Consider the following 27,067-nt stretch of genomic DNA (forward strand, 5'->3'; position numbering starts at 1 on the left):
CTGTCTCGCACAGAGGAACGACACCTGGGCAACGCCCCCGGCTCTGCGAAGCATACGCCCTCCGCTCCCCCGCCCCCGCCCCACCACAGACTTCACTCATATTAGCAGGCCCCAGCTTATAATATTTGATAAATAGCAGGCTGCCCTGTTCCTAGCACCAATGCAGCGATGCAGAACCGGCACAGCTGCGGAAGGTCATTCATTGGGGAAATATGTTTCTGTCGGTAGTATTGAAAAAAGTTTAGCCGAGTGACAGGTCTCAATTTTTCAAATTTTATTAACTCCATCCTCTTAATCATTTGTCTTGAATTCCTTCAGATTCCAGATAACTGTCAATAGGAGGGATGGGGGGGCAGAATTAGGGATGTACTCGGCTTTCTTGATGGTGTTCGCTTGTTAATGACACTGGGTGGGGAGGGGGGAAGAAGATGTGCAAGCTAGAAAAAGACAGCGGGGGGGGGGGGCTCCTCTGTGATGCTACTTTGTGCATAAAATCTGGGAGAAGATTGCCAACCGGTTTTATAATGTACGAACCCCGCTGTTGGATCAGCCGATGCACCCCTCTTTCTAATGTCACAGAGAGGCCCACAAGTGGCAAACAAAGGCAGGAGCCGTGTCCTATCGTCCCCACCTCATGAACTGACCCTCAAAGGTATACTGCCTCTGCAGATGGGGGTTCCATTTTAGCTACCACGCCTATCGGCAGGCGCGTTTTTAAAGTCATCATGCCACTCTACTGTATCAATGAAATCCATCAAGTCTATCGGGTTAGAAGACTTGTTGCCCAGTAAGTGACTGACAACCAGTCCCTCCAGCCTCTACCTCTTCCCGACTCGCCATCCCCACACTGCCCATGTGCTTTTTCTTTGTTTACGGCTACGCATTGTGATGAGATGGCGCATGCCCACCTCGCAGGGTGGTGGTTATATCGTGGCAAGAGAACACAAGGTGGGGTTCGGCCTGTTTAAGCTTGGGAGAAAAGGAGGCTTCAAGGCGGCGTGAGAGCTTTTCCAGGCTCATTCTAAGGGCCAACGCAGCAGGCTGGGGAGGTGGGAGTTGAGCTGAGAAGACGGTGCAGCCACGGAGCCACCGGATCTCTGCAAGTGCCTGTCAGAAACCCGGGGAAGGGAATTAGCTACGGGGAAGTAAAAAGAGTGTGAAAATCCCACTCTGTCGGCACAGTCTCTCACTGGGGACATTTATGTCCGGTCTCCTGCCTTTTCTAGGTATTTTGAAAAACAGTAAAGAGTCCAGCCGCACCTTTAAGACTAACCAACTTTACTGTAGCTTAAGCTTTCGAGAACCACAGCTCAGATGCAAGAGAGCTGTGGCTCTCGAAAGCTTATGCTACAATAAAGTCGGTTAGTCTTAAAGGTGCTACTGGACTCTTTACTGTTTTGCAACTACAGACGAACACGGCTCACTCCTCTGGATCTATAACTGGAGAGATGCAGCCTGACTCTGGAAACTGAGCCACCTGATGTTACTGCTCTGTAACCACTGATGTTCCAGTCACTGGGCAATCGTTCATTATAGCCGGGGCTGGGGGCAGACGCCCCTCCTCTCCAGCTCTTGGGCTCTGTGAAGATGGACAGAGTCCTTCGTCTTTGCACAACAAACTTGCTTTATAAATGGCAGACCCAACCCTGCACACTCCTTAATTGACAACAACCAGGAAGGAACTGCAGGCAAAGTCCCAACGCGTGCGCGCATAAGTATGCATGCCAGCACATGTCACCTTGCCCAAGCTCCGGCGCAGTCCAGCATGCGCCAGAAGGAAGCAGGCCCTCGCAGCGGCACCAGGGATGACAGCGTGTCATCAGGCATCACTCCTGACAAGGCCTGACACCCTTATTGCTCTACATGGCTGGTTAAAGTAATAGAAAGAGACGCCTGTCCTCCTGAGCCTCATGCTGATTGGATTAACATGATCACCCTTTCCCCCAGTAAAATAAACGGGCTTCTGTTATGGGACAGCAGGAAAGCTTCTTCGGCAGGCTCTGGGAAGCAGCCAGCCAGCCCCAGTCCAAGCCCTCTCTCCATTTCCATCGCTCCCACCCATGTCCAGACGCTGCGTGCCTGCTTGCTTGCCTCTGTTGGGGGGTGGGGTGAGCCCTCTCCCCATGTGCTTGTTTTGGGGACATCGATGCCCCAAAGGGTGGCAATCTTTTCTTTGTTCTGTGGCTGTCGTGCTCTCTCTCTAGCCAGATGCACGAGTCACAGACCGTCATGCCTCAAAAACAAGGACCATTTTGAATTCAGGAGCTACTAAGCATCAGGGCACCTTAGCCCTGAACGTGGTGGTCCAGAGCAGGGAGGGGGTAGTGTTTCTCCTCCCCCAGCAGTCTCACTCTCTCTAGGATGCTCCAGCAAGCCAATGCCCCCTTCCTCCTCTGCCCCCCCCCTTTAAGGGATGCTCCACTGCCTTCAATATTAGGAGCATGCTCAGACTTTGCTGGATCATTGGGAGTTGGTGGGGGGGGGCGGGTTAGTGTTTTTTTTCATGTACCTTGGGAATCAACAGCACGCAGAAGCCTCAACTTTGGGAGGTAATCTCCCCCTCCCCCAAGGCAACTGATAGCAACATCTGTGCATGTGCAGACATTTCTAAAAATGGAAGAAGAAAAAGAAAAGGCCATTTCCAAAATGACATGGGATGAGCAGAAGCAAGGAGAGGGGGGAGCCAATTCAGTGGCGGCAGCAGAGAGCCTCGGGTGAGGGAAGAAGAGCCCTCGGGAAGCCGGAGCTGATGGGTGGGGCGGGATTTCTCTTTATTAACCATAATGATTATTTAACTCTTTTGTAGTGCTTTGAAGTCCTCAAAGTGCTTGTTATAATCTTGACAACAGTCCTGCCGAGTAGGTTAGCATTAATACTCAAGGACTGTTCGTGTGGTATAGCGGCTGGAGCATCAGACGAAGAAAGGGGAATTTTTATCCAGTTAGTCACCGTAAATAAGCTCTTAAATCTTCCTGCAAGCCCTGCTGGATTAGACCAGTGACCCGGCTGGTGCAGCATCCTCTGTCCAACAGTGGACAGCCAGTGCCCCCAGAAAGCCGATAGATGGGGGCTCCATTTAGACAGCGTGTCTAATGAACAAGCTTCCCCTCTTTGGAACAAGGCAATTCAGGAAACAGCCAGAGCTGCAGCAGGAAGAGGATCTTTGTGCTGCTTTCCTGGATCAGAAATTTTAGCACCGCAACCTCCTTTACAACCCCCCCCCCCCGCTTTGTTCCTGTGGTTCTCTGCTTAGAAGTGGAAGGAGCTGGCAGCAGGCGGAGGAAACCTTTGACCAAAGAGGAGAAACGAGCGTTGCCAAATTTCTACAAGACAAAATCAGATTTTTTTTTTTTAATCTGCCTCAAGATTGTACGAGTCAAACTCTGCATTGCTTGTGGATTTGCCAGCCCAGGTATCTTTTGTGATCAAAAAGCAGACCGCTGCGCCAACAGTGGAATTAACTCCTCTTATCCTGTCAGAGCTATTGCCATGAATGTACTGGAGGCATTCAGGTACATTCAGGTGTAATGCTTTCCTCCTGGGGTTGTGCTACGTCAAATAGCCGCTAAGGGGGGGGGGGGTCGAGGCTCCCTGCTTGTTGACAGGTAGCCTTTCAGGGAGAAGAGCGTCAGCTGAGTTTTCTCCCCAAACAGCTTTCCAGAACCAGTCAAACGAACATTATTTATTATATTTATTTATTTATGGCCCGCCTTTCTCACTGAGATTCAAGGCGGATTACACAGTGTGGGTCAGTACAGTCAATACCATCTAACTTTACTTTCCAACCCGGACGCTGCACCATAATATGTTAAGTTTAAACACCTAAAGAAACATAAATGATCTCTAGCGGCTTTATCTATTTTTCACTGCTTAACGTGTAAATTACCTTGTGGAACTCAGATGTTTATTTAGTTTATTTATTTAAAACACTTTTAAGCTACTTGTCCTTCCAGTTAAGGGTATTCAAGGCAGAGAACCGATGACAGCAATCACAGAATCAAACAAGGTTGGAAGGGACCTCTAGGGTCATTCAGTCCGACACTTGCAAAATGCAGGCAATTCCCAAACACCTCCCACCCACCCCCAACACAGTGACCCTTACTCCATGCCCAGAAGATGGCAAAACACCGTCAGGATCCCTAGTCAAACTGGCCTGGGGAAAATTGCTACCTGACCCCCAAGGCTGCAATCAGCCTTACCCTGGGCATGAAAGAAGAGGCCACGAGAACTAAGCACTGAGCACAGTAGCTTATTTTTTTTAAACACACACACACACACATGCAAAAACCCCTTGACAGAAAGCCAGACCAACCAAACTATCTCATCAGAAGCTCTGGGAGGGCAGAAACATTTTTGCCTGGCACCTAAAAGCTTGATGCCAAGCAAACTGGCATCAGGAGGGAGTGGCCATGTTAGTCTGTCCAATGGTACCTTAAAGACTAACAACACTGCAATAGGACTGTGTGTTTCATAGCTCACTTCCTCAGATACAGGAGGGAGTTCCATAGTTGAGGTACCACAACTGAGAAGGCCATGCTGGGTGCCACAACTGAGAAGGCCATGCTGCTGGGCTTTGCACCAATTGAAACCTCCAAAAGGCCAGCGGCCCCTGCTTCAGCAGTACAGCCTAGACAGGATTAGGACTGTGGATGTCTCACATAAGCAGACCAATGGCCGGTTTTGTTTTAGGTGCAGCCAGAAGTCACCGAGGATTCAGTGGTTAAGTGGTTCGGCTAACAAATTAAATCATACAAATTAATGTGATTTTAGTAATCACATTATAAAACCATTAAAATCAACTAAAACACATCATTAAAACCAGACATAAAAGACATTAAAACAACAATTAAAACATTGGGTGTGAAGAAGGGATCACTGAGGATAAAGGTAAAGGTAGTCCCCCTGTGCAAGCACCGAGTCATTACTGACCCATGGGCGGACGTCGCATCACAATGTTTTCTTGGCAGACTTTTGTTATGGGGTGGTTTGCCATTGCCTTCCCCAGTCATCTACACTTTACCCCCAGGAAACTGGGAACTCATTTTACTGACCTCGGAAGGATGGAAGGCTGAGTCAACCTTGAGCCGGCTACCTGAACCTGGCTTCCGTCAGGTCAAACAAAACAAAAAAGTCTTTACCCTCTGACAGAAGATCCAACAGAAGGGGGCAGACGAATCTCCCTGGGGAAGAGCTTCAGAGCTTTGGTGCCCTCTTCTGGGTTTTCACTCGTCTAGTCTTAGAAAGGGGGGGAGCACCCAAAGCAGGGCCTCCAAAGGTGACTGCAATGGTCAGGTAGGTTCGTAAGGGAGTAGTCAGTCCTTCAGGTATGTTGATCCCAAGCCATGTAAGAGCTTTAACGGACAGCACTAGCCAGTATAGATAGGCCAAGATTGAAGTGATATGGTCCCTATGGCCCACTCCAAGCAACAACTTGGCTGTTGTCGCATTCGGCACCAACTGAAGTTCCTGAACACTTTTTAAGGGCAGCCCCAAGTAGAGTGCATTGCAGTAATCTAACTTTGATGTAACCAGGGTTTGCACCACATTGGTCAGGTGTTTTCTGCCTAGGAAAGATTGCAGCTAGCTAACCAAATCAAGCTGGTAAAAGGCACTCCTGGCCACAGCTGCCACCTGCTTATCCAGCAGTAGGCCTGAGTCCACGAGCACCCCTGAACTATGGACCGGTTCCTTCTAGGGAAGTGCAACGCCATACAGAATGGGTGACACCTTATATCCTGGGTCAGACCTTCTGCTCACCAGAAGCATGTCCATCTTGTAGGGATTAAGCTTCAGTTTACCAGCTCGCATCCACTCCAAAATGCCTAAGATGGAGCCTTGCTGGACCCCGCAGGCCAAAGGCCAAGGAGCTACACAACAGTCCCCCAGCACCACCTTCCGAAACCCACCCTGCAGGTAAGACCAGAACCACTGCAAAACAGTGCCGCCCAGTGCCAGCTTGGAAAGGCGGTCCAGGAAGATACCAAGATGAGATGTTATCGAAAGCTGCTGAGAGGTCCAGAAGATGCATCAGAGTTGCTCTCCTTCTGTCCATCTCCTGACGCAGGTCGTCCTGTTTCGGTCCCATAATCAGGTCGCCCAAGAAAGCGTGAAGTTGTCCAGCCACCGCCCCATTCAATCACCTTGCTCAAGAGCGGAAAATCTGAGGCTGGGCAATATTTGTTGAGATCTCCTTGCCGGGTCCAGGGTAGGCTGGGTCTAGGGTTGGCCATGTTTAATACTTGGAATGAGACCGCCAAGGAAGACCAAGGTTGCTACATGGAGGAAGCCAAGGCAAACCACCTCTGCTCATCTCAAGAGATCGCCATAAGTTGGCTGTGACTTGACAGTGCTTGGTTATTATTAATATTCAAGCTATCGATAGGAGCTCGGGGGGTTGTTAATTTCTCTGCTGAGGAATTATTAATGTTAAGTGTGCGCTGTTGTGTTTATATATCATACAAACATTTTATTTCTTTATTGCTCTATAAAGTATGTCCTTTAGCCAATCTCTACATAAAAAAGGGGAACCATATTCCAGATGACTCATCTCTTATCCCAGAGCTCAGGCGTGGTAGCGTTCCCGTAGTGGGGATAAGAGGGGAGTCACTCCCCGCCTGCAGCAGCCCGATCCAGCCCCAACGGGGCCGAAACAGGGGTCTGGAGGGCACAGGAGCCCACCGGGGCACCTGGTACTGCCCCCCCCCGGCAGCACTCCCCTCCTGTGGTGGCCCAATCTGGCCCCAGTGGGGGCAGGCACCCAACTGGGGCGCTGGGGAGGGGCCAATGCCAGGCTCGGCTGCCCTGCCCTCCCTCCACCCAGATCGGGGCACGGCAGAAGCGGCAATGCCTGCCCCACCTGCCCTGCAGTGGGGATTGTTACTAGTACAAAATAAAAGATTACTAAACACACAATCCCACTCCAAACAGTCAAAGGGGTGGAGATTGCAGAGCAACCTCCTTGGCCTTTCCCTGCAAATCTGAATCTCTTTTTTGGCTTTTATGATGTTGGGCCAAGAAAAACCAAGCTAAGGATTGGTGTATTTTTGCTGCCCAGTACGCCCACGTGCACACGCGGGCATGCACTCTATTTCTCCCTCACTATACGGTGCTATTAAATGTCTTACAAATGGTTATGTCAGTGCTCAAACCTCGGTACCCAGAAAGGCTTTGGAGGGCTCCATTTGTTCCCCCGGCCTGTGGGGAAACGATTCTTAAAAGCTTCGACACAGACATAAACCTGCTGGCGGCCAGGTGCTTATTGCACTCCTGGTGTCAGGATGGAGGGGCCCTCGGCACGCTGACATGATTGGCGTTTACACCCTGGTCTCGCAGGAGTTTAATTACTGGTCTGGGGCTGCCGGGGGTTGGAGCTCTCTGCCTTCAGATACGGGGGTCGATACTGCCGGCCCGCAACATATTGAGCCCTGGTGCTGGCAGACTCTATTGCACTATTTAATCATCTTTTGCAAAATTTACAGGGCAACAGAAGGAATCAATACGGAATTTATCACATTCTCTTGTAAATATGAGCCGAAAGAGAAAGAGAGATCCAGGCACGCGATACAGAGCTGCGAGTATGGGCAGAGGGCTGATCCCACAATGGGGGAGAAAAAGCAGCAGGCGCAGCCCGAACCCCGGGAGGCCTCCACCTGGGCCCGTCCCTGCTGTCTCATTCCTAGCTGCCCCCGCCCCCCCCCGGCCAGTCCAGGTGAAAAGAGCAGCTCATAACGCTCTGGAATTGTGTAACACAGCAGTAAAGGAGTGTGTGTACATGTGTGTGTGGTCCTGGCACCATGGACAGGATTGTGCTTACTCCACAACCCCCCCTCCCCATCACAAACTCCTCTGATCCGTGCAAAGCATGAAGCGGAAGTACCAGTAATCATCGGTACAGGAGCCTGTAATTGCCCCCAGGTTTAGGAGGCTGGAACAGGGGAGGAAGGAGGACCCGAACAATGAAAGACCTCACAGATGCCTAATCCAACTACGCAAACTGAGAAGGGCAGCAGGGCCATACCCTTGCGCCGCTGGCACATACACACCTGCCACCTGCCGTTTTACCAGGCAGTCAATTGCTGGGGTAAGTTTCCAGCAGCACCAACTTTATTGCAGCATAAGCTTTCGGGAACCACAGCTCTCTTCGTCAGATGCACCTGACGAAGAGAGCTGTGGTTCTCGAAAGCTTATGCTGCAATAAAGTCGGTTAAGTCTTAAAGGTGCTGCTGGGCTTTTTACTGTTTTGCAACTACAGACCAACACAGCTAACTCCTCTGGATCTATGGGGTAAGTCTGTGACATTTCTAGCACTAAAATATCCGCAATGGGATTCGCCCCTTTTCTTGCTGAGCGGCGGGTTTTTAAATGAAAGCCTCAAGGAAGTGGGAGGCGCTGAAGACCTACAGACGCCAGAGATTCAAGCGTGTCCCACTTTTCCTTGGATGCTGGCAAAAAGATGTAGAAGCCCAGAGCTGGTCCATAGGACCACCCTCTTCCCAAAGACACACGAGGCACCTCAACAGACAGTCTGATACATGAAAAATGTCACCCATGGGACCGTGGAGTGGCGCAGACACAGCACTCCCATCTCCTACCCAGGGCTGAGACATCTGGGCAAGCAGTTTCCACCCTCCTGCCTCGTTCTTTCCACGGCTTCCTCCAAGCATGAGATCACGTTGAGTCTAGAGATGCGATAGGCCGGGGGGTGGGGGTGGGGGTGGGGGGATAGAACTGGCCTTTTCCCCCCCTCAATCCTTCCACTGGAAAAATGGGAAAATTTGAGGGAACACTGAAAAGAAACTCCCACAAAATATTTTTCTCTTTTAGACTGAGTAAAATTCTCCTTAATGCAAGGTTTTTCACATTCCAAATGGATAGCATGAAAAAGCCTGAGGACTTTCTCAGTTCTTCAAATGGAAAAATTGGTAATTTCGCTCATTTCACTCCCCGCAAATGTACGGCACGAAAATGTCTGAGAACTTCCTCAATCGTTCCAATGGGAAAACTGGTAATTTTGGGAGCACTGACGAGAAACTCTTTATCATGTAGACCCATACAAGATTTTCAAGGTTTTTTGTTCAAATGAAAATAATTTTAAAGGTAAATGTAAACAATATGCAGTAATGTGTTTAATGGTAATATATTATTAGGTTGTCCATTTTTTCAATGTTATAACATTTAGCTTAATATCCGAATATGCTGGCAGTCCTACCTATTGTGATTTTAAGAGAGAGCTTCTGTCTAAACGATATGTTTTCTTTTGATTACTCCAAAATTTGTTTTCTGCCTTTGACTGTTTTTTTTTTCTGCCTCTCAGACAGCAAAAATTAAAGATACGCAGGCTACAGTAGCATAGGGTGCAGCAGTTTGCAATTCTTTCTCAAATACCGAGTATTCTTGCAATTAGTCTAATAGAAAATGAAGATATTTATACTTTCAACTTTCATATGCTGACTAAGTTATAAATAATGCATTTCATGTTGCTAAAACAGTAAAAGAAGTTTTGGGTTGATAGGAAAGTAAGTATAGCCTATGTTTCAATTTATTGTCGAAGGCTTGCCAGAGAACGATGGCTGTTGTGGATTTTCCAGGCTGTATAGGTACCTGCCAACATCTTTTCCACACTGTGACACTGAGAGATCTCTGTCTTTTGGTGCTACACCGCTGAAGATGCCAGCCACAGCTGCAGGCGAAACGTCAGGAACTACAATGCCAAGACCACGGCTATACAGCCCGGAAAATCCACAACTACCATATGTTTCAATTTCCCCCCAAATTTCTGTCCCCCCGTACGTTTTCCCCCCGAAGCTTCAACATTTCCAAACATTTCTAGAGCTGCTTCTGCATTGGGACTTATCAGGATTGCCCCTCTAAGAAGGCCTTGCAAACATCAGTTAGAAGGGTCACCTAGTTAGTAGATCCAGAGGAGTTAGCCGCATTAATCTGTAGCTGCAAAATGGTAGAGTCCTTTAAGACTAACCAACTTTATTGTAGCACCTTTAAGACTAACCAACTTTACAGTAGGATTTTCGATTTTGCTACTACAGACTAACACGGCTAACTCCTCTGCAACTTTATTGTATAAGCTTTCGAGAACCATAGCTCTCTTCGTTAGATGCATCTGACGAAGAGAGCTGTGGTTCTTGAAAGCTTATGCTGCAATAAAGTTGGTTAGTCTTAAAGGTGCTAATGGGACTCTTTGCTATTTTGTAACCTCGTTAGTGTCAACCCCCTTCTTCCCTGCCACTCTACATCCTATTGTGTAGTTGGGGCGTTTAAACTTTGCTCCTAATTCTTCAAGCGCTTGAGTGTCTCAGTATCTGGTTGGATTATGACCACAGCATAACTTGCTTCACAAGTCTGTTGCGATGATAAAATGGAGGAGCGGAGGGCTGTAAAAACAGTCCTGAGGTGCTGGGAGGAAGAGTACAAATGCGAGAGACAGAAGACACGTAAACGTGAACAAGAGCTGGATTGTACATGAATACACACAAAGCTGCCTTATACCGAATCAGACCCCTGGTCCATTAAGGCCAGTCTTGTCTACTCAGATGGGCAGTGGCTCTCCAGGGTCTCAGGTGGGGGTCTTTCACGTTCGTTCGTTCGTTCTAGCCCACCCTCCCCTCAAGCAGGCTCTGGCCAGGTTACAACAGTTTCACTAGACTTTAAAATTACAATAAAGCACAACAAAACAGCAGGAATATTGTCACAAAACATAGTGTTATTACATACAAAGCTCTTCGTGGTCTTGTCCCAGCATGCCTACGGGACCGCCTCCCTCCCTATGTTCCCCCATGGCAGCTGTGTTCATCTGAACAGGGTCTCCTGCAGGTGCCAACCTGCACATGGGTGAAATCAACAGCAGCCCGTACAAGGGCTTTCTCTGTGGTGGCCCCTACCCTGTGGAACGGCCTGCCTGAGGAGGTCAGGAGAGCCCCCACTCTCCCGGCTTTCTGCAAACAATGCAAAACCAAATTACTCAAAAAGGCTTTTGTACTGTAGGGAGGGGGGCTTCTCAGATGCTTCTCTAATGAGTTAAGGACCACAGACTTCACCACTACGTTGCCTTACGTACCACCTGTTGTCTTAAATATGTGCTTCTATGAGCTGCTTGTGCTTCATGTGGTCTAATGTCAGTCCTAGGATTGCTTATGTTTTGTTTCAGCATTTCTTCAACTCTGTACTGGATTCCTGCTAATGCCATGTCTTTGTAAACTTGTGTTTATCTGCCCTCTGGCATTGTTTATGGAAATGTCCTTGAAATTGACTGTAGTGAGAAAGGTGGACTATAAATGGCATAAAACAAACAAACAAACAAACAAACAGTGCAGCCCCCCACTGCTAACAGTGTACGGGGAGGGGAGGGAGCCGTCTTTCTGCCCCCACTGCAGTTTGTGCAAGGGGCGAAACAGCCAGCCAAACAGCAAACATGACCCACCGTCTGATCCTTTTAGCCGGAGATGCCAGGGGCTGAACCCGGGACCTTCTGCCTGCCAAGCAAAGGCTTTGCCACTGAGCCACGCACGGCCCCTCCCTTCCTTTACAGAGGCCGCGCAAAGGTGGCCTTACAGCACGGAGGCCTTTGAACACACTCAGGCCCTGCACAGAGGAACACAATTAATAGGTCACAACGTCCACAGGAAAGTGCTATGAAGCCGAAAACGGCAGCAACGGCCTGTCCCAGTTCCCGGCCTGCTTGCGGTGGCGGCTGGCCCCTGCCCGGACGCATCCTTCATCCCTGGGCAGCCCCTTCTGTCTTGCAGGATTGTGGCTCTTTGGCTGCTAAATGCCCCAGAGCGAGAAGGTGGAGAAAAGTTTGGAGCTGCGCCATGGAAATGCGATCATCATAATAAGCCTCTCGCTTCAAAGGGCTGCTTGCATGATTAAGGCCCCCCCACCCCGACCCTGCCTGCCTGTGTCGGGAGCTCAAGGCCCCCTTTTCCAATCAAAGGGACACAAAACCTGAGGATCGATTCCGTATTAAGGCAGCCGAATAAAGCCTGAAACGAGGAAGCCCGGCTCCCCGCGTGCCATTTACTGGTGTCAGCGCAGGTCAGGAGACTGTCACACGTCAGCGGCAGCCACCCCCAGGAGCACAAGAGAGACGGGCCTTGCGCCTCGCGGTCTGCTGGGCACATACAGACTGACCACAAGGAAGGGTCAAGTGATTCAGCGGAGAGACGGCCAGAGGCCAATGCCACGGGGTGATGGGGGGAGGCGAAGGTTGCCTCCAGCCAGGAGCAGGCCTGAAAAGGAACACCCTCCTCCATACAGTGGGGAGGCTGTTTAAGCACAGAGAAGGGCGGGGAAGCCAGGCTAGTTAATGACTTTGGCCCCAGGGCCAGGTAGCCAGCGGAGGACGTGCTGGCTGGGAGAGAGGGCACTCAGTTAGAGGCCTGGGGGAAAGGGCAAGGGGCACCTGTTCAGAGCAAGCGCCCGGAAGTGTCCGAGTCCCAAGTGTCAGCAGTACAACACACAGGGAGATAATCTGCACAAAGGCCCTGGGGGGCAGCGAGCATGCTCTTCGAAGACTCTCTAGCCAGTGCTTGGGAGAGGCCCCCAAAGACGCCAGCGTCACCAGCAAACGAGGCCTGTTGCGTGAACAGGCCGGGTCCCAGGTCCCAGGTATTTCGTCGCCTTCAGGAAGGTACACCCCATCACCTCCAGGGTCCGTGTACCCTCAGCAGGCCCAAGCCCAGGAGGGGAAGCCAATCCCGTTCTTTTCCCGCTGATGGCTGGGAATGAACGGAGCCTGAAGGGCATCAGTGCCCTCAAGCCGTCCCTTAGGTGGCCTGGCCTGAGAACTGGCCCTGCACGCAAAGCCCCAAGTCTCTCAGGACTGTGGGGGGGGGGAACCCCTTTTACAACCTCAGTGTGGCCTGGAAGATGGCTTCTTACCTTGACATGGCCAACCAGGCCACCTGGATCCAGGTTATGGTAACATCAAGGCTTGACTATTCTAATGCACTATACACCCAAATTAACTAGGAGACTCCAATTGGTGTGAAATGCTGTGGCACAACTGCTATCAGGAGCGAGCAGAAGCATGAACATCACCCCCATTCTGCAGTCACTCCATTGGCTACCCATCGTTTACCGTGCCCAGATCAAGGTATTGGTTATCACATACAAAGCTCTTCACGGCCTTGATCTGGCACACCTGCGGGACTGCCTCCCTCCCTATGTTCTTCCATGGCAGCTTTGCTCATCTGAACAGGGTGCCACCCTGCACATGGGCAAAATCAAGAGCAGCCTGCACACGGGCTTTCTCTGTGGTGGCCCCTGCCCTGTGGATCGGCCTGCCTGAGGAGGTCAGGAGAGCCCCCACTCTCCTAGCTTTCTGCAAACGATGCAAAATGGAATTATTCAAAAAGGCTTTTGTTTTATGGGGAGGGGGGCTCTCAGATGCTTCGCTAATGAGTTAAGGACCACAAACTTCACCACTACATTGCCTTAAACATGTGCTCCTATGAGCTGCTTGTGCGTCATGTGATCTACTGTCAGCCCTAAAATTGCTTATGTTCTGTTTTAGCATTTCTTCAGCTCTGTACTGGAGCCTTACTAATGCTGTGTATTTGTAAAATTGTGTTCATTTCTCCTATGGCATCGTTTATGGAAACGTCCTTGAAACTGACTGCCCTCATCTCACACTGTGTAATCCGCCTTGAGTCTCAGTGAGAAAGGCCGACTATAAATGACATTAAATAAATAAAATAAAAAGGCTCCCAACAAATGCAGCGGAGCTGAGGCATATTTAAAGCTCCGTGGGGCAACAGCAGAGCCAGAGACAAGTCCAGCCCCAGAAGCCCCCTATTTGCTTACCTCCATCGAGAAGCATCTTGATGGACGGGCAGTCGTCGGCGAGCACTGCGTAATGCAAAGCTGTGCAGCCTTTGAAGCTGGCCCGGTTGTTCAAACGGTTGTTGAAGTCGTCCTCCCGTGTGACCAGAACTGCAAGGGAAGGCAAACAGGGAGAGAATACGGATCGCTGTCACGGAGCAACACCACCCAGGCGGCCCAGTCATTGGCATTTCAAACAGGGCGGTGGGGGTGTCCACGGATAAGAGGGAGTAATTGCATCAACAGACTGAGGCTGAGGACACCCAAGCAGGGTATTGTGGTGACTCCACCTGGAACAGGAAGAAGGTGGCAAGACCTTGAAAGCGGGGGGGGGGGGGCACACATCCAATATCGAGGGAAGGGGCAGGCTCTCTCCCAGTGGGGATGCTTTATGAACAAAAACGGCCTTGCTACCTTTCTGTCCCAAGACACACACAGCAATAGTCAAAAGGGGGTCTGGTCTCAGGACAGAGGTGGGACCACAGAACTCATCGGGCCCGGCCTTGAGTCACGGCAGGAAAGGTGGGCTATTCATAAAGGAAATAAATAAAAAACGCGGCCAAGGGGCTAGTGCTTGAGCGCCCGCCTGCAGGGGCTGACAGAGGTACGAGCCTCCCACTTGGTCATCCCACACCTACCTGACGCGGCCAGAGCGCGGGCGAGGGGGGCTGCATGCCAGAAATGAACACAGCGTGGGGAGACCGCTAGAGGAGTTAGCCCTGTTAGTCTGTAGTCGCAAAATAGTAAACAGTCCAGTAGCACCTTTAAGACTAGCCAACTTTATTGTGGCACTAGCAACAAAGCCCACCGTAGAAAAAAAATACAACAGGCTCTAGAAAGGGCCGTGGAGGCGGGCTGGCCATTGCCCCCTCCCCAGCAACATGATCTGGGGTGGGGGAAGGAGGGCAGGGTGGCCCAGCTGGCCATTGCCCCCTCCCCAGAACCCCTATCTGGGGCGGGAGGAGAGAAGGGTAGGGTGGCCTGGCTGGGCATTGCCCCCTCCCCAGAACCCCTATCTGGGGTGGGAGGAGAGAAGGGTAGGGTGGCCTGGCTGGGCATTGCCCCCTCCCCAGAACCCCTATCTGGGGCAGGAGAAGGGTAGGGTAGCCTGGATGGGCATTGCCCCCTCCCCAGAACCCCTATCTGGGGCGGGAGGAGAGAAGGGTAGGGTGGCCTGGATGGGCATTGCCCCCTCCCCAGAACCCCTATCTGGGGCGGGAGGAGAGAAGGGTAGGGTGGCCTGGATGGGCATTGCCCCCTCCCCAGAACCCCTATCTGGGGCGGGAGGAGAGAAGGGTAGGGTGGCCTGGATGGGCATTGCCCCCTCCCCAGAACCCCTATCTGGGGCGGGAGGAGAGAAGGGTAGGGTGGCCTGGATGGGCATTGCCCCCTCCCCAGAACCCCTATCTGGGGCGGGAGGAGAGAAGGGTAGGGTGGCCTGGATGGGCATTGCCCCCTTCCTAGCGCCCTGATCTGGGGTGGGGGAAGGGGGGTAGGGCGGTGGGGCTGGGCATTGCCCCCTCCCCAGTGCCCTGAGCTGGGGTGGGGGAAGGGGGGCAGGGCGGCCTGATCCATGAACACTTTTGCCACAATTCATTTGTTAACCTTTAAGGTGCCATGAGACGCTGCTTGCTTTGGCTGCTGCAGACCTCTGTCAAGATAGAAAGAATGCACCTTTCCGCGAATCGGTGAGCTGTTGTTATGGTGCTAGACTGCAGCTATTAAAACAAAGCTGCTATTTCTCCTGACTATAAAGACTATAAACCTGAAAATATGACTGCAGAGCAAATAAAAGCAACACCGTGGGTTTTTTTTTAAAATTCCCAGGCAGAAATGGTTCTGCTACTTCTAAAAGGCAGAACCGTGAGTCTGAGTGGGTTCTTCAGGCTAGCAACAGGGTAGGCAGTCCAGTCCAGCTGCCTATAAAGAAGGCATTGATGCACAGCGGGGCCCGGCTGGCTCCCAGCCACCCCTGGCAGAGGAGGAGACTGGCACCCCTGCTTGGGCCTGCACCCCCAACCACCAGCCAGGTCCAAGCAAAGCCACGATGGCAGCGCCACAGCTGGTGGTGACACAGGCCCAGAAGCAGAGGGCCGAGCGGTCACGAGGCGAAAAGAGAGCTTGTACTGGCCCTGGCGGTAATAGGCTACCAGCAGCCTGATCCTACACGTGTTTACTCAGAAGTCAGTCCCCTTGAATTCAGTGGGACTTACACCCTAGTAAAACTGTTTGTGGCTGTGCCAGATCTCAGACTGGTGCTTTCCACAAGGGAAGCAACTCTCATGTCACTAAACCACAGATGAGCCTCTCTGCAAGCCCTTCTGGATGCTCTTCAGCTGTCTGGAGGAGGCCGGAAGACCCCCTTTGTAGAGACCGGAAGACCCCCTTTGTAGAGACCGGAAGACCCCCTTTGTGGAGTGCTTGCCACACTAGCTTAGTTTAAACATCACAAAGTATGGGCTGCTTTAGGTCTGGGGAAGGGGCTGACGGGGTTTTTCTTGGACTTCCACAAAAGCATCAGGCCTGGGATTTCTTGGAGAAACAGAAGAAAAGAGCAAGAGTCCAGTAGCCCCTATAAGACTAACAAAATTTGCGGTAGGGTATGAGCTTTCGTGAGTTCTTCAGAAACAGAGACAGCCAGATCCAGTTTAAAACTGGCTCGAGCGTAGGTCGGGGCAGACATTCCCAAAGCTGTGAAAACTCATCCTTTGCTGTTCTGAGAAGCAAGTCGCTGTTAGCAAAACCAGGAAACAGAAATTGAGTTTGGTTCCTTGGCAGCGAACAACAGCTACACCGCCTTCCTGTAGCTGCCGCCGGATTCCCAAAAAGCAAGTTCTAATCCGAGCCAAATCTAAAACATTGTAATTAATAGCCAGTCCCTTCACTCGCTGGCATCGTTGCCAACAGACCGCAGCAGCACCCACAGAAGCAGCGATCAGCGTGGTGGGTCGACCCGCCTTTCCGGTCTAGTTTTCTGCCGGAGCTCGTGTGGTGGGGGTGGGGGGGGGGAAGAGGTGCATATGTATATTTATTTATTTCCCTCCTTTGCCTATCCAGGGAGGGGCAGGATAATCAAGTGGCTGGTGTCAGGGAAGATGAATCTGAGATACTAGGGAGCACTGCAGTAAAAAGATTAAAGTGTTATTATTGCGGGGCTGCTTTCCCCCATGGTCCACCATGACAGCTCGGCCGTCATCTGTAAAAAATGTCTCCACGAGAGATAATCATCGGAAACTCAATAAAGCGTCATGGGGAGCCTCGCCTGCCATCAATCACCGGCAGCCTGGAAATTTTCAGCTCTCCGTCTCTCCTCCCTGCCATCCATATAAATGTCTGTAATATATTTTGCCTGGCATGCGTGGTGGCGGCAGTAGTGTGCGCCTCCCTGCCCCCCCCCCCCCCCGATTTGGATGTTTTTATGAAAAAAAATATTTATACACAAAATATGCAAATCATTAAAAATAACCCTGCAAAACAAAGGCCGTTTTTCTCTCTTGCGTGCACAGTCCTTCTCTCCCTCTCTCCCTCTTTTAAAAAAAGGCAACTGAATTTATTCTTTTTAATAAAACATGTCAACCCCCCAAAAATTAATGCAACTTCCTTCTGAGTGGCTTCATTTTCCTCCACTCCAGCCGCTCCCCCCTCCCTTTACCAAAAAGTAATAAATATATATATATATATATATATATATATATATATTTATATATATATATCAGTTGAAAGGGCAGAATGCAGACAAAATAATTAACTTTATTGGTTGATATATTTTTGTTTTAAATAAAGTCTAGCAACGTGCATTATGCACTGGTTTCCACCTTTTTTTTTGGTGTTGTTTTGTGGATTTTGCATTTAGCGCCAAAGAGGCCTGCCGCACATGATAAACACACACAGGCCACCTGGCTTGCCCACTCTTGCAGCGGCAAGGCGAGGTGCAAACTCCTTCCCTTCCTCTTCCTTGCTTTCAAAGCTGATCCATTGACCCTGAGTCTGCACTGCTCAGTTTAATCCTCGTTGGCATTTCCAAAAGGGGCATTTAGTGGAGGGTGTAAAGCTCAGGTGGATCAGGCTGGGTTTATCTTGCTGACGGACCGTTATGTTGTGTGGTGTCCGTACTACTTGTTGTTACTCTGTTAAGCTGCCTTGAATCTAAGGAGACGAGGCAGGATATAAACATTTTAGATAAATAAAAATAAATCAATAAAATAAAAACACTGTTAATGACAATTAAGTTTAATCTTCAAAGAGCTGGCGTTGCTAAGGCAGAGCAAAACACATAAAAAACCTCTACTGCTAGAAAAAAAATCTGAAAACTATGCAAGACCTAAGGTCTTTAAGATCAATGTTGCTAAGCCTGAGATGAGATACAGATTAGGTCTCGCTAGCAGACCTTGCAAAACCTTAGGTGTTTTGCCAGGAAATAAGAAGTGCAAAATATATGCAGGCTTGGAGAAAGTATGTTAACCTATATATGTAGCAAAGGGGATACCTGCTATTTGGGCAATTATGGTGGCTCTACACAGCTGGCTGAGGATTTAGTTAACTTTGAAGTTTGAAAGTTTCAAGGGAAAAAGAGGGTGCAGCCAAGAAAAAGGCTTTTCAAATACTTTTTAAAACCACCAGCTGCTTTAGCCTGAGCACGCAGCAGGCTGCAGTACCGCAAGTGGATCCCTTCACACTCCAGTTCCTCATCCAGCCAATTGCTAGCAGGAGTAAAGTTGGGGTACAAGCCTACAGGGATTCCAGGCACAGAGGATACCGCGAGGATTTCAAGCACTCCCCCCTCCCCGCAACACAGACAGCATGCCAGTCCAATAGGGGAGGCCTGGAGAAAGCCGGCTTGCTTTTCAAAGCAATGGAGCCTAATGGCGGAGGGAGGGCCACTTGCTGCACTTGCAAAGCTGTCTCCTGGCAAGCCGCAAAAGGCAACCAGCTGGGCAGCTTTCTTGGTAGCAGATGCCACAGGGGCTGCGAGGAAGTGCTTAATAACTCCACTGCCGAACTTCACTCCGCTCATAGGACCGGATTCCTGGGCCCTGCTTTGTGCGGATCCTCCCTCCCTGCTAGAATGAGAATGAACGACTGAACGGCAGGCAGGTTGCTAAGAAGAAGGATCTCCTTGGCATCCAGCAAGGCTTCTTAGGGGAAGAAGGGCGAGCAAGGCACAAACTCTGCCCCAGGAATCAGGCAGACAAATGACCTCTTTGCTACCTTCCAGGGAATGGAGCCCCTTCTCTTTGGCGGTTTCATAGACGCTGCTGAACTCATCTCCCAGGTTTGGGTCAGCACCGGCTGCGAGAAGAAGATTCACCACGCTGTTGGCAAAAGCATAAAGAGCAACGCTGAGTCAGTCACCACGGGCACAGGAGGAAAAAGCCTCTCTAATATAAGCACTCAAGGAAAGAGTTTGTCCATTTTGAATGGTTTTTATACGGCTTTATAATTTTAGCATTTGTTTTGTAAGCCGCCTCAAGGAGATTCTCTGGGCAGGAGGCGTAGAAGTTTTCTAAATCAATAACAGGGGGTGCTTGGGATAAAAAAAAAATATCTCAATCACAGTTCAATTTTCAACCGGGAGGCAGCCACGTTCCGATCTGTTCCATTTGGCAAACTTTCAATCAGGCAAATTTGGTAGTGAAGGAGTTGGAACTCCCCCCACCCCAAAAAAACCCCCAGCGGGCTGCAGATCTGGCAGAGAGAAGACAAAATAGCTGGCCCCTCCCTCTCATCTGGCAGGAGATCAACAAGTTTGAGACCTTCAACAACCAATGAGTACACAGGTGGACACATTTTGCCTGCAACCACAGGGGCTTTTGGGCTAGCAATTTCATATAGGCGGGGCCTGATTCTACCCCTGCCCTTCACATGAAAGACAAGATGCCACCATGTGCTGCAAGGATCAATCGCGTTTCTCTAGCAGAGCATCTCCAACTATGTGATGATTTGCAAGAATCCTGAACTAACTTTGCCACTGTGTGGACCACTGAGAGAGTTTGGTGAAAGCGGGCTCCCTTCTCTCTAGTGAACTGGCTATGCGAAACTTGAGATTTGTCCCCAACAGAGATGTACAATTTCCAGAAATGTTGAAACCATGTAGGGTGGGGGTGAACGGGGGGGTTCTCCCAGTAAAAAGTAGAATATTTTTGAAAAACAGAAATATATGCGTTACGTTTTTCTCAAGCCTAAACTTATTTTACTGTTGAAACAACATAAAATGAATAATTTATAACTTAGTTACCCATATAAAATGCATCGTTTATAACTTAGTCGCAATATAAAATTGAACTGCTTGGCACATTTATGAAATTTAAAAATTATAAACATCTTAGTTTCCTACAAACATCCTTGCACATATGCCCAGTACTAAAGTGGGAGAGTGCTGCAAACTGCTGCACCCCCTGACACCAAGTCAGCACATGTATCTTATAGCGGAACTACAAGTGACCAAAGGCACAGGTTGGACACTTGTCAGCTTCCCTCAAGTGTTGATGGGAAATGTAGGCAGCTGGGCGGAATGTGGGACAAGTGACAGTTGAAAAGTCCATTGGACAGCAGTCAGAGAGCCAAGCTGCAAGACCAGGACGCCCTACATTTCCCATCAAAACTTGAGGGAAGCTGACAAGTGTCCAACCTGTGCCTTTTGTCACTTGTGGTTCTGCTCTTAGTGTCCTCCATGAGAGAAGCAGGGAAAAAGCAACACAAATTTGTGATAAAGAACGAAGCATGTTATGGGGACAGAAACCGTCTCACATAGCTGTAACGGGGAGTATAGCGTATCTAGACAGCAAGCTAACCTGGAAACAGTCAACTCTTTCCTAGTGTATTATCATCCACTGTAGCATATTAATTGTGGATGAAATTAGTTGGATGTAAATTTTATTTCATTTATTTACGAAAGTTTGTGCAGCCTTTCTGGCCAATAAAGGCCACCAAGGCAGCTAACAGTCAAAACAAAACGTTATAAAAATATCACAAAAGCAATTAAAACCAGAACAAAAATAGACATAAAAATGGTAGTAAAAACAAGCTATATATATACATACACACATGTGCTTGCACACACTTATATATGCTTGAAATATGCTGTATATATCTGCACTATACATAGGGCTGATTACCTAATGCTGTAGAGGGAAGATTCTTTATGTAAAACATATTACGCATTCTGAAAGTGCAAAAACCTTGTCTTAAAAAACATTATATTCATTTTTAAAAGAAAAAAAAAATCTGTAGGTGTTTTTTCAGTGCTTTTTTCTCTGAATTTTCCTGCTCCTTTCCCAGGCCGCCACATTTCCTATCCCCAGTCAAATTCTCTTCAGGGAGTCTCAATGGCTTCCTGTGAATTCTCGAACTTCCAGAACCGTCTCCCACCAAACTCAGCCATGGCCTCCAGCTTACAGGGCTTTCAAAAGGGCAGAGGGGCAAACTCAGGGAGGAGGGGCCTGCCAATGGCTATGAGCCCCAACGGCGCCTGGGGCACGGCGTGGCCACGTATTCTCAGTGGTGGCCCAGTCAGCCTCTCCGATGGGCTTCCTCCAGGGAGCGAAGGCCTCCTTAGTTGTTTTATTAAAATGCGTTTCCAACTGGATGTGAACATTTACTAGGTTTTACGGAGCCCTGCCTCTGGAACCGACATTTCCGACTGCTTTTAATGACTGGTCTGTCATAATTTTATAATCCTATAACTTTGTTTGATGTCCTTTCCAATTGTTTGGTGTGGTAAAATCGCCTGCAGCTTTTCAAAGAACGGCATCTGATAAATACATTAAAATAAATATATTTAAACACGCTCGCAATGGACCAGAGGGAGCTGAGTCAGCCCTCGCGAGGCCGCTCTGGAGTTGTGCTTGCCACACCCAGGGGTCAGGCTGACCAGGGACTTCGTGGCAATCCTGCCTCCTGCTGCAACGTGGCTTATTTGTTCGAGTCCCTCTTTGCTTTGCAGTCACCTTAATGCAAAGCGTCAGTTCTGCGGTCGTAGCACGTGGAGGCCTGGACTCATCCTGCTACGCATCCTAGCCCCACAGAGTCATTCTGCACAAAGTGCCACAAACAGGGACTCCGCCCTGCAGAGTCCAACAGTGCAATCCTATGGAGAGTTACGCCACTCTAAGGCCATTGACTTCAACGGGCTTAGACTGGAGTAACTCTCCATAGGATTGCACTGCGAGAGGTTCTAAACTGTCAGCACCCAGGCCCTTCGACCAGCATCCTGCGCCCGTCTGACATCCTAGCAAAATGGCAGGCTGTCCCCTCTGGGCTGCTCTCTTCCCCACCTTTCCCTTTTATGGAGCCAGTATGACATTTGAGCAATTGCGGGTATTGATCACCCCTGTCCAATTTGCAGGTAACAAAACACGATTCCCAACTCGCAAGCAAATTAGCCTTTGCAAAGGTGAACGATGGGCAGCACAGCCCCTGCAAAAGTCACTGTCCTTTTCTTTCTTTGCTGGCAGACTTTTCTTCCTCGCCATCCATCCCAGAACACTCTCAGGGCAGGTCATCAGACCACTGGCAACAAAGCCCCTAAAACATTTGTTGCTCTTAAAGTCCACTGCCCAATCATACATTTTCACAAAAAAGCAACAGAATTGAAACTATGATGGGATTTTTAAGGCAAGCTCAGGAAACCATGAACCCGGCAACCAACTTACTGTAGCAGGGACCAACGGTAAGCCACGTAAACCACGTATCGGTGGCCAAGGCTTCCCTCATCTGTAAAACGGGTAGAAACCCTTCAGCGCTTCTCCGCAGGAGAACTGAGCACTCAACTACAGAAATATACACAGTAACAAACCGAAGCCCAAATGGCTTTGCAGTCGAGGCACATTCAAGTCCCATCTGTTTACTGAAAGCCGCTGCTTCTGGCTGAAGACCGTACACTTCCAATGCCCCTGGTTCCTACCGCTAGCAAGAAAGCCATGGCCACTTCACCCGGAAATGATTCCTGGAGCTAGGAAAAGCCATCCTTTGGAGCGTGGTTTTTCCCACCAAAGTGAGCTGGCACGTGCGTTCTTACTTCAGAGTACTGAAGTCCACTCGTTTAGCGTGTGCGTGTGCGCGCGCACGCACAGAATTCTGCTCTGCGGTTATGGCTTATTTAGTGCACCAATTGATTAAATAAAGCTTGCAGTCGCACTCAGAAGCGGCATGAATGTGGATCACTGAGCCCTGGGAAGCCCCCATCGTCTTGTTTCACACATTACAAAAAAAACTCAGACACTCCACAGCATACATGGGAAAAAATGAGGGACATCTCCACCTTCTTCTGTAACTTGTGAATCGGTCGGTGCCGTTTCCCATTTGGGAAGCAAGTGCAACGGGGCTATGTGAAGGGAGGAAGCCTTGGGCATCGTCAGCGGAGCCCTCCAGTCCTGGGGCCAGCTAAACGCATTACGAGGCTGGCTGGCTGGGGAGCGTCAATAACTTGTGACTGAGCTCGGGCTCCAGCCCCTCGCCCGAAGAGGGCATTAATTTGCTGATCAGGTCTTAATTGCATTAGCGTCTCCTTAATTGTGGCGTCTCCTCATCTGCGTGCATATAAATCTGCATTGACCCCCCGAGGGCAGCCTTTAACTAAAGTTCACCAGGCACTCAATCGATGGCGGTAAGTGCCTTCTGCTGTTAGTGGCTGGGGGGTGTGATGGGAAGGGGGCGGGGGGGGGATTCACAAGGAGGCTCGGGGCGCCCTAAGGAGACTTGACCGGGCCTCAGAGGGAAGCAGCCCCAGAGGCCCACCAAGGCAGCAGCTGGAGCCCGAGAACCACAGAGGCACGCTGGAGCCCAAGGGGCACAACCTGGCAGCCCTCGAGGGAGAGAGATTCTTTCTTCAAGCAGAGTTCAGTATGAAAGCTAACGGGGGCAGAATTTGCCACGTGCAGCCCCAAGGCACATGCCACCCTCTTCACTTGCCACCAGAACGCGTGGGTGGCCACAGACCTGGCCTCCTCCCCCTTTTCGGCAGCAGGAATGCATCTGGATGGGTGGAATGGCTGGGCCCAACCTCCTCCCTCTAGTGCAGGAGTCTCCTCCTTCGAACGCCACCGAGGAGGAGGGGGGTCTAGCAACATTTACTTGTTTGCTGCACTTATACCATGACGGTTCTCCCCCACAGTGGGTTCTCCGCTCCTCCATTTATCCTCCCAACCACCCTGTATGGTTGGCTAGGCTGAGAGGGTGTGACTGGTCCAAGATCACCCAGCCAGATTCTCATGTGAATCTCCTGGATCCTCGTCCAGCACTCTAACCACTACACCACACTGGCTGGGTAGCCAAGCTGGTCTGCAGTTGAAGAGCAAGATCCAGGTCCAACAGCACCTTTAAGATGAAATCAACAACAGCCCGCATATGGGCTTTCTCTGTGGTGGCCCCTACCCTGTGGAATGACCTGCCTGAGGAGGTCAAGACAGCCCCCACTCTCCTAGCTTTCAGCAAACGATGCAAAACCGAATTATTCAAAAAGGCTTTTTACTTAGATAGGAGGGCTGTATTGTAGGGAGGGGGTCTCAGATGCTTGGCTAATGAGTTAGGGACCACAGACTTCACCACTATGTTGTCTTACGTACTGCCCGTTGTCTTAAATATGTGCTCCTATGAGCTATGAGCTTCATGTGGTCTAATGTCAGCCCTAGAACTGACTATGCTCTGTTCCAGCATTTCTTCTACTCTGCATTGGATACCTGCTAATGCTCTGTCTTTGTAAAATTGTGTTTATTTACCCTCTGGCATGGTTTACGGAAACGTCCTTGAAACGGACTGTTCTAATCTCACGCTGTGTAATCCGCCTTGAGTCTCAGTGAGAAAGGCGGACTCTAAATGACATAAATAAAATAAAAATAAATAAATAAAGACCAACGAGATTTCCAAGGACAGTTCCCTGGCTGAACAGCCCTTGGAATTCCTTCTAGGTTTCAGCCTCTAGGAGGATCGAGTTGCGAGAAAGACAGGCCTCTCCATACTCCGGTCACAACCCCAACAGACCAAAAAGGAGTCGTTTATTAACTTCATTAGCTTTTCATTGTATTATCAGAAGGCTGGCCCTGCTGAGAGTCATTTACTCGAGGACTTTTTCTTAAAAACAAAATTGGAAAGTAATTAAGAGGAAATGGCCACTCCCCCTGCCACTGAGTGCTTCCTGGCCATTTCTAAGCTTTCGCTTCCACACCACTTCTAACAGGGTACCATCTTGGTAATAATGGTTTCACCACCGCTCTGGCAGATAAAGGGCCTGAACTCCGGGAAAGACCGAACCAGCTGGGGCAATTATTGTACCATGAAGAGCCTTTTCTCCTTTGAGTCTTTGCACCTCCCCAAGCCTTGTTCTGGTCCACCGGCCACTCGGAATGGTCAACAAACGTCACACTCCATTGCTGGCCATTGTCCCTCGGCAGAGGTCTGGAGCTCTAAACCCATCCCTCCGCAGCGGCCGCAAACAAGGGAGTCGTTGCTGCACGGACATCAAAGTTAAACAAACAGACCCCGGTCCTTCCCACCTCCCTTGGTCCGCCTTAAGGAGCTCCCCGAGGGGGTCACGACTTTCAGCTTGTCATAGCACACATCAAAGTTTGCACCACACACGAACTGGGCACATGGATGCGCGGAGTGTCGCCCGAGAGCGGATATTCAGCCTTTGTGCCCCCTATTTAATCCTGTGTTTTCCCAAATAATTAAGCCCTTTTTTTGCTTATGAACTTGTGACTAAGTAAAGCACCCCTGAGAGGTTGTAACATCAAAGCCCATCCCAGCCGGCTGTCCCGTATTTCCTAAAATTGGATTTCTCCCCCTCCCCCCAACCCTTGGCTTCATCTTTAAATAAAAACTAATTGAATTTAGCTGTGGACTGAATACATTGAAGGGCTGCCTTTAAAGGTTACCAGAAGACACGACAATGGTCCTGGGAACCTCGGGGAGGCAGGGCACAGCATGAGGCGTGCCTTTGGCCCACAAACACACACCACGGCACACAAAGGCAGGTGCTCGGAAGGACGCCTCTTGCAGAAACGTGCCTCTGGAACACCGAAGCTGCACCGGGACGCTGCCAGTACCACCCGCCCTACGGCACAGGGAAGGCGGATTTCTAATAGGAAAACAGTCGCAAAAGCATCAAAATGAGGCAACTCGCAGACAAGGGTTCTCCACATATGCAGAGGTCTCACCAGGCATACAGATAAAAAACTGCCCACCCCTTAAACCTGGTGACGACTGAATATCCTCCAGGAGGAAGGGAATGTTGGCTGACTGAGAGGGAGCCTAGGGGGAGGATTAGCATAGAACCATGAAATCATAGGGTTGGAAGGGCTCACCAGGGTCATCTAGTCTGACCCCCTGCACAACGCACAAAATTCACAAATACCCCCCCACACACACACACTGACCCATGCTCCATGCCCAGAAGACGGCAAAACACCATCAGGATCCCTAATCAAGCTGGCCTTGGTAAAATTGCTTCCTGGCCCTGATTGGCATTACCCCAGGCTTGGGCATGTAAGAAGGGGCCACAAGAAGTAAGCACTGATGCAACCCTTCCTACCCTCCCTCTCACGATCTGCCCAGGTTCACAGAATCAGCATGGCTGTCAGGTGGCCCTCTAGCCCCTGCTTAAAAACCTCCAAAGAAAAGAGGAGAGCCCACCACCACCGGAGGAAGCCTGTCCCACTGAGGGACCGGTCTACCTGTCAGGAAGTTCTTCCTCATGTTTCACCGAGAACTCTTTTGATTTCAACCCGTTGGTTCTGGTCTGATTCCGACCTTCTGGGGCAGCCGAAAGCAGCTCTGCGCCACGTGGGATTTCCAAATCCCCCCCACCCCACAGGTTTCCTTATGAGCTTCAACTTGTCCCATCCTCTGTCTTAAGCCCAGCACAGATAACAACCATTTCAAAGATAAAATTGAGCTATGCAGGAGCCTGCCCCTTCCTTGAAGAATCTCGGCACCAGCATTCTGGCATCTCTGCAACTTTCCAATATTCAAAGTTTAACGGTGGCCTCATGGAGGTAATCTCTATCAGTGGCTGCTGGCCGGGGTGACTAAAGAGAACCTCCACGTTCAGAGGCAGTCAACCTCTGAATCCCAGTGCTGGGGGGCAACAAGAGGGGACAGCTCGGCCTCTAAGCCCTGTTCTTGGCTCTTCTGGGCAACTGGTTTGCCCCTGTGTGAGGCAGGATGCGGGACTAGAGGGCCCCTCACTGGTCTTATCCAGCAGGGCTCTTCTGACGCTCTTATCTTAGCCCTCACT

At 50.0% G+C, this 27,067-nt stretch overlaps 1 protein-coding gene across 2 annotated transcripts in view; it reads right to left on the reverse strand.

Annotated features, from left to right (window-relative positions):
- CLPB (ClpB family mitochondrial disaggregase) overlaps positions 1-27,067 on the reverse strand; it is a 90,885-nt gene that overhangs the window by 45,756 nt on the left and 18,062 nt on the right. For both annotated transcript variants that reach the window (XM_054975095.1, XM_054975094.1), the window contains exons 4-5: positions 19,045-19,148; positions 13,819-13,947 (exon numbers count right to left, since the gene is read on the reverse strand). In XM_054975095.1, the coding sequence (XP_054831070.1) occupies positions 13,819-13,947; positions 19,045-19,148 (233 nt within the window). The remainder of the gene's footprint in view (positions 1-13,818; positions 13,948-19,044; positions 19,149-27,067) is intronic.

The sequence above is a fragment of the Eublepharis macularius genome, chromosome 3 (assembly GCF_028583425.1).
Source record: "Eublepharis macularius isolate TG4126 chromosome 3, MPM_Emac_v1.0, whole genome shotgun sequence".
Lineage (NCBI taxonomy): Eukaryota > Metazoa > Chordata > Lepidosauria > Squamata > Eublepharidae > Eublepharis > Eublepharis macularius.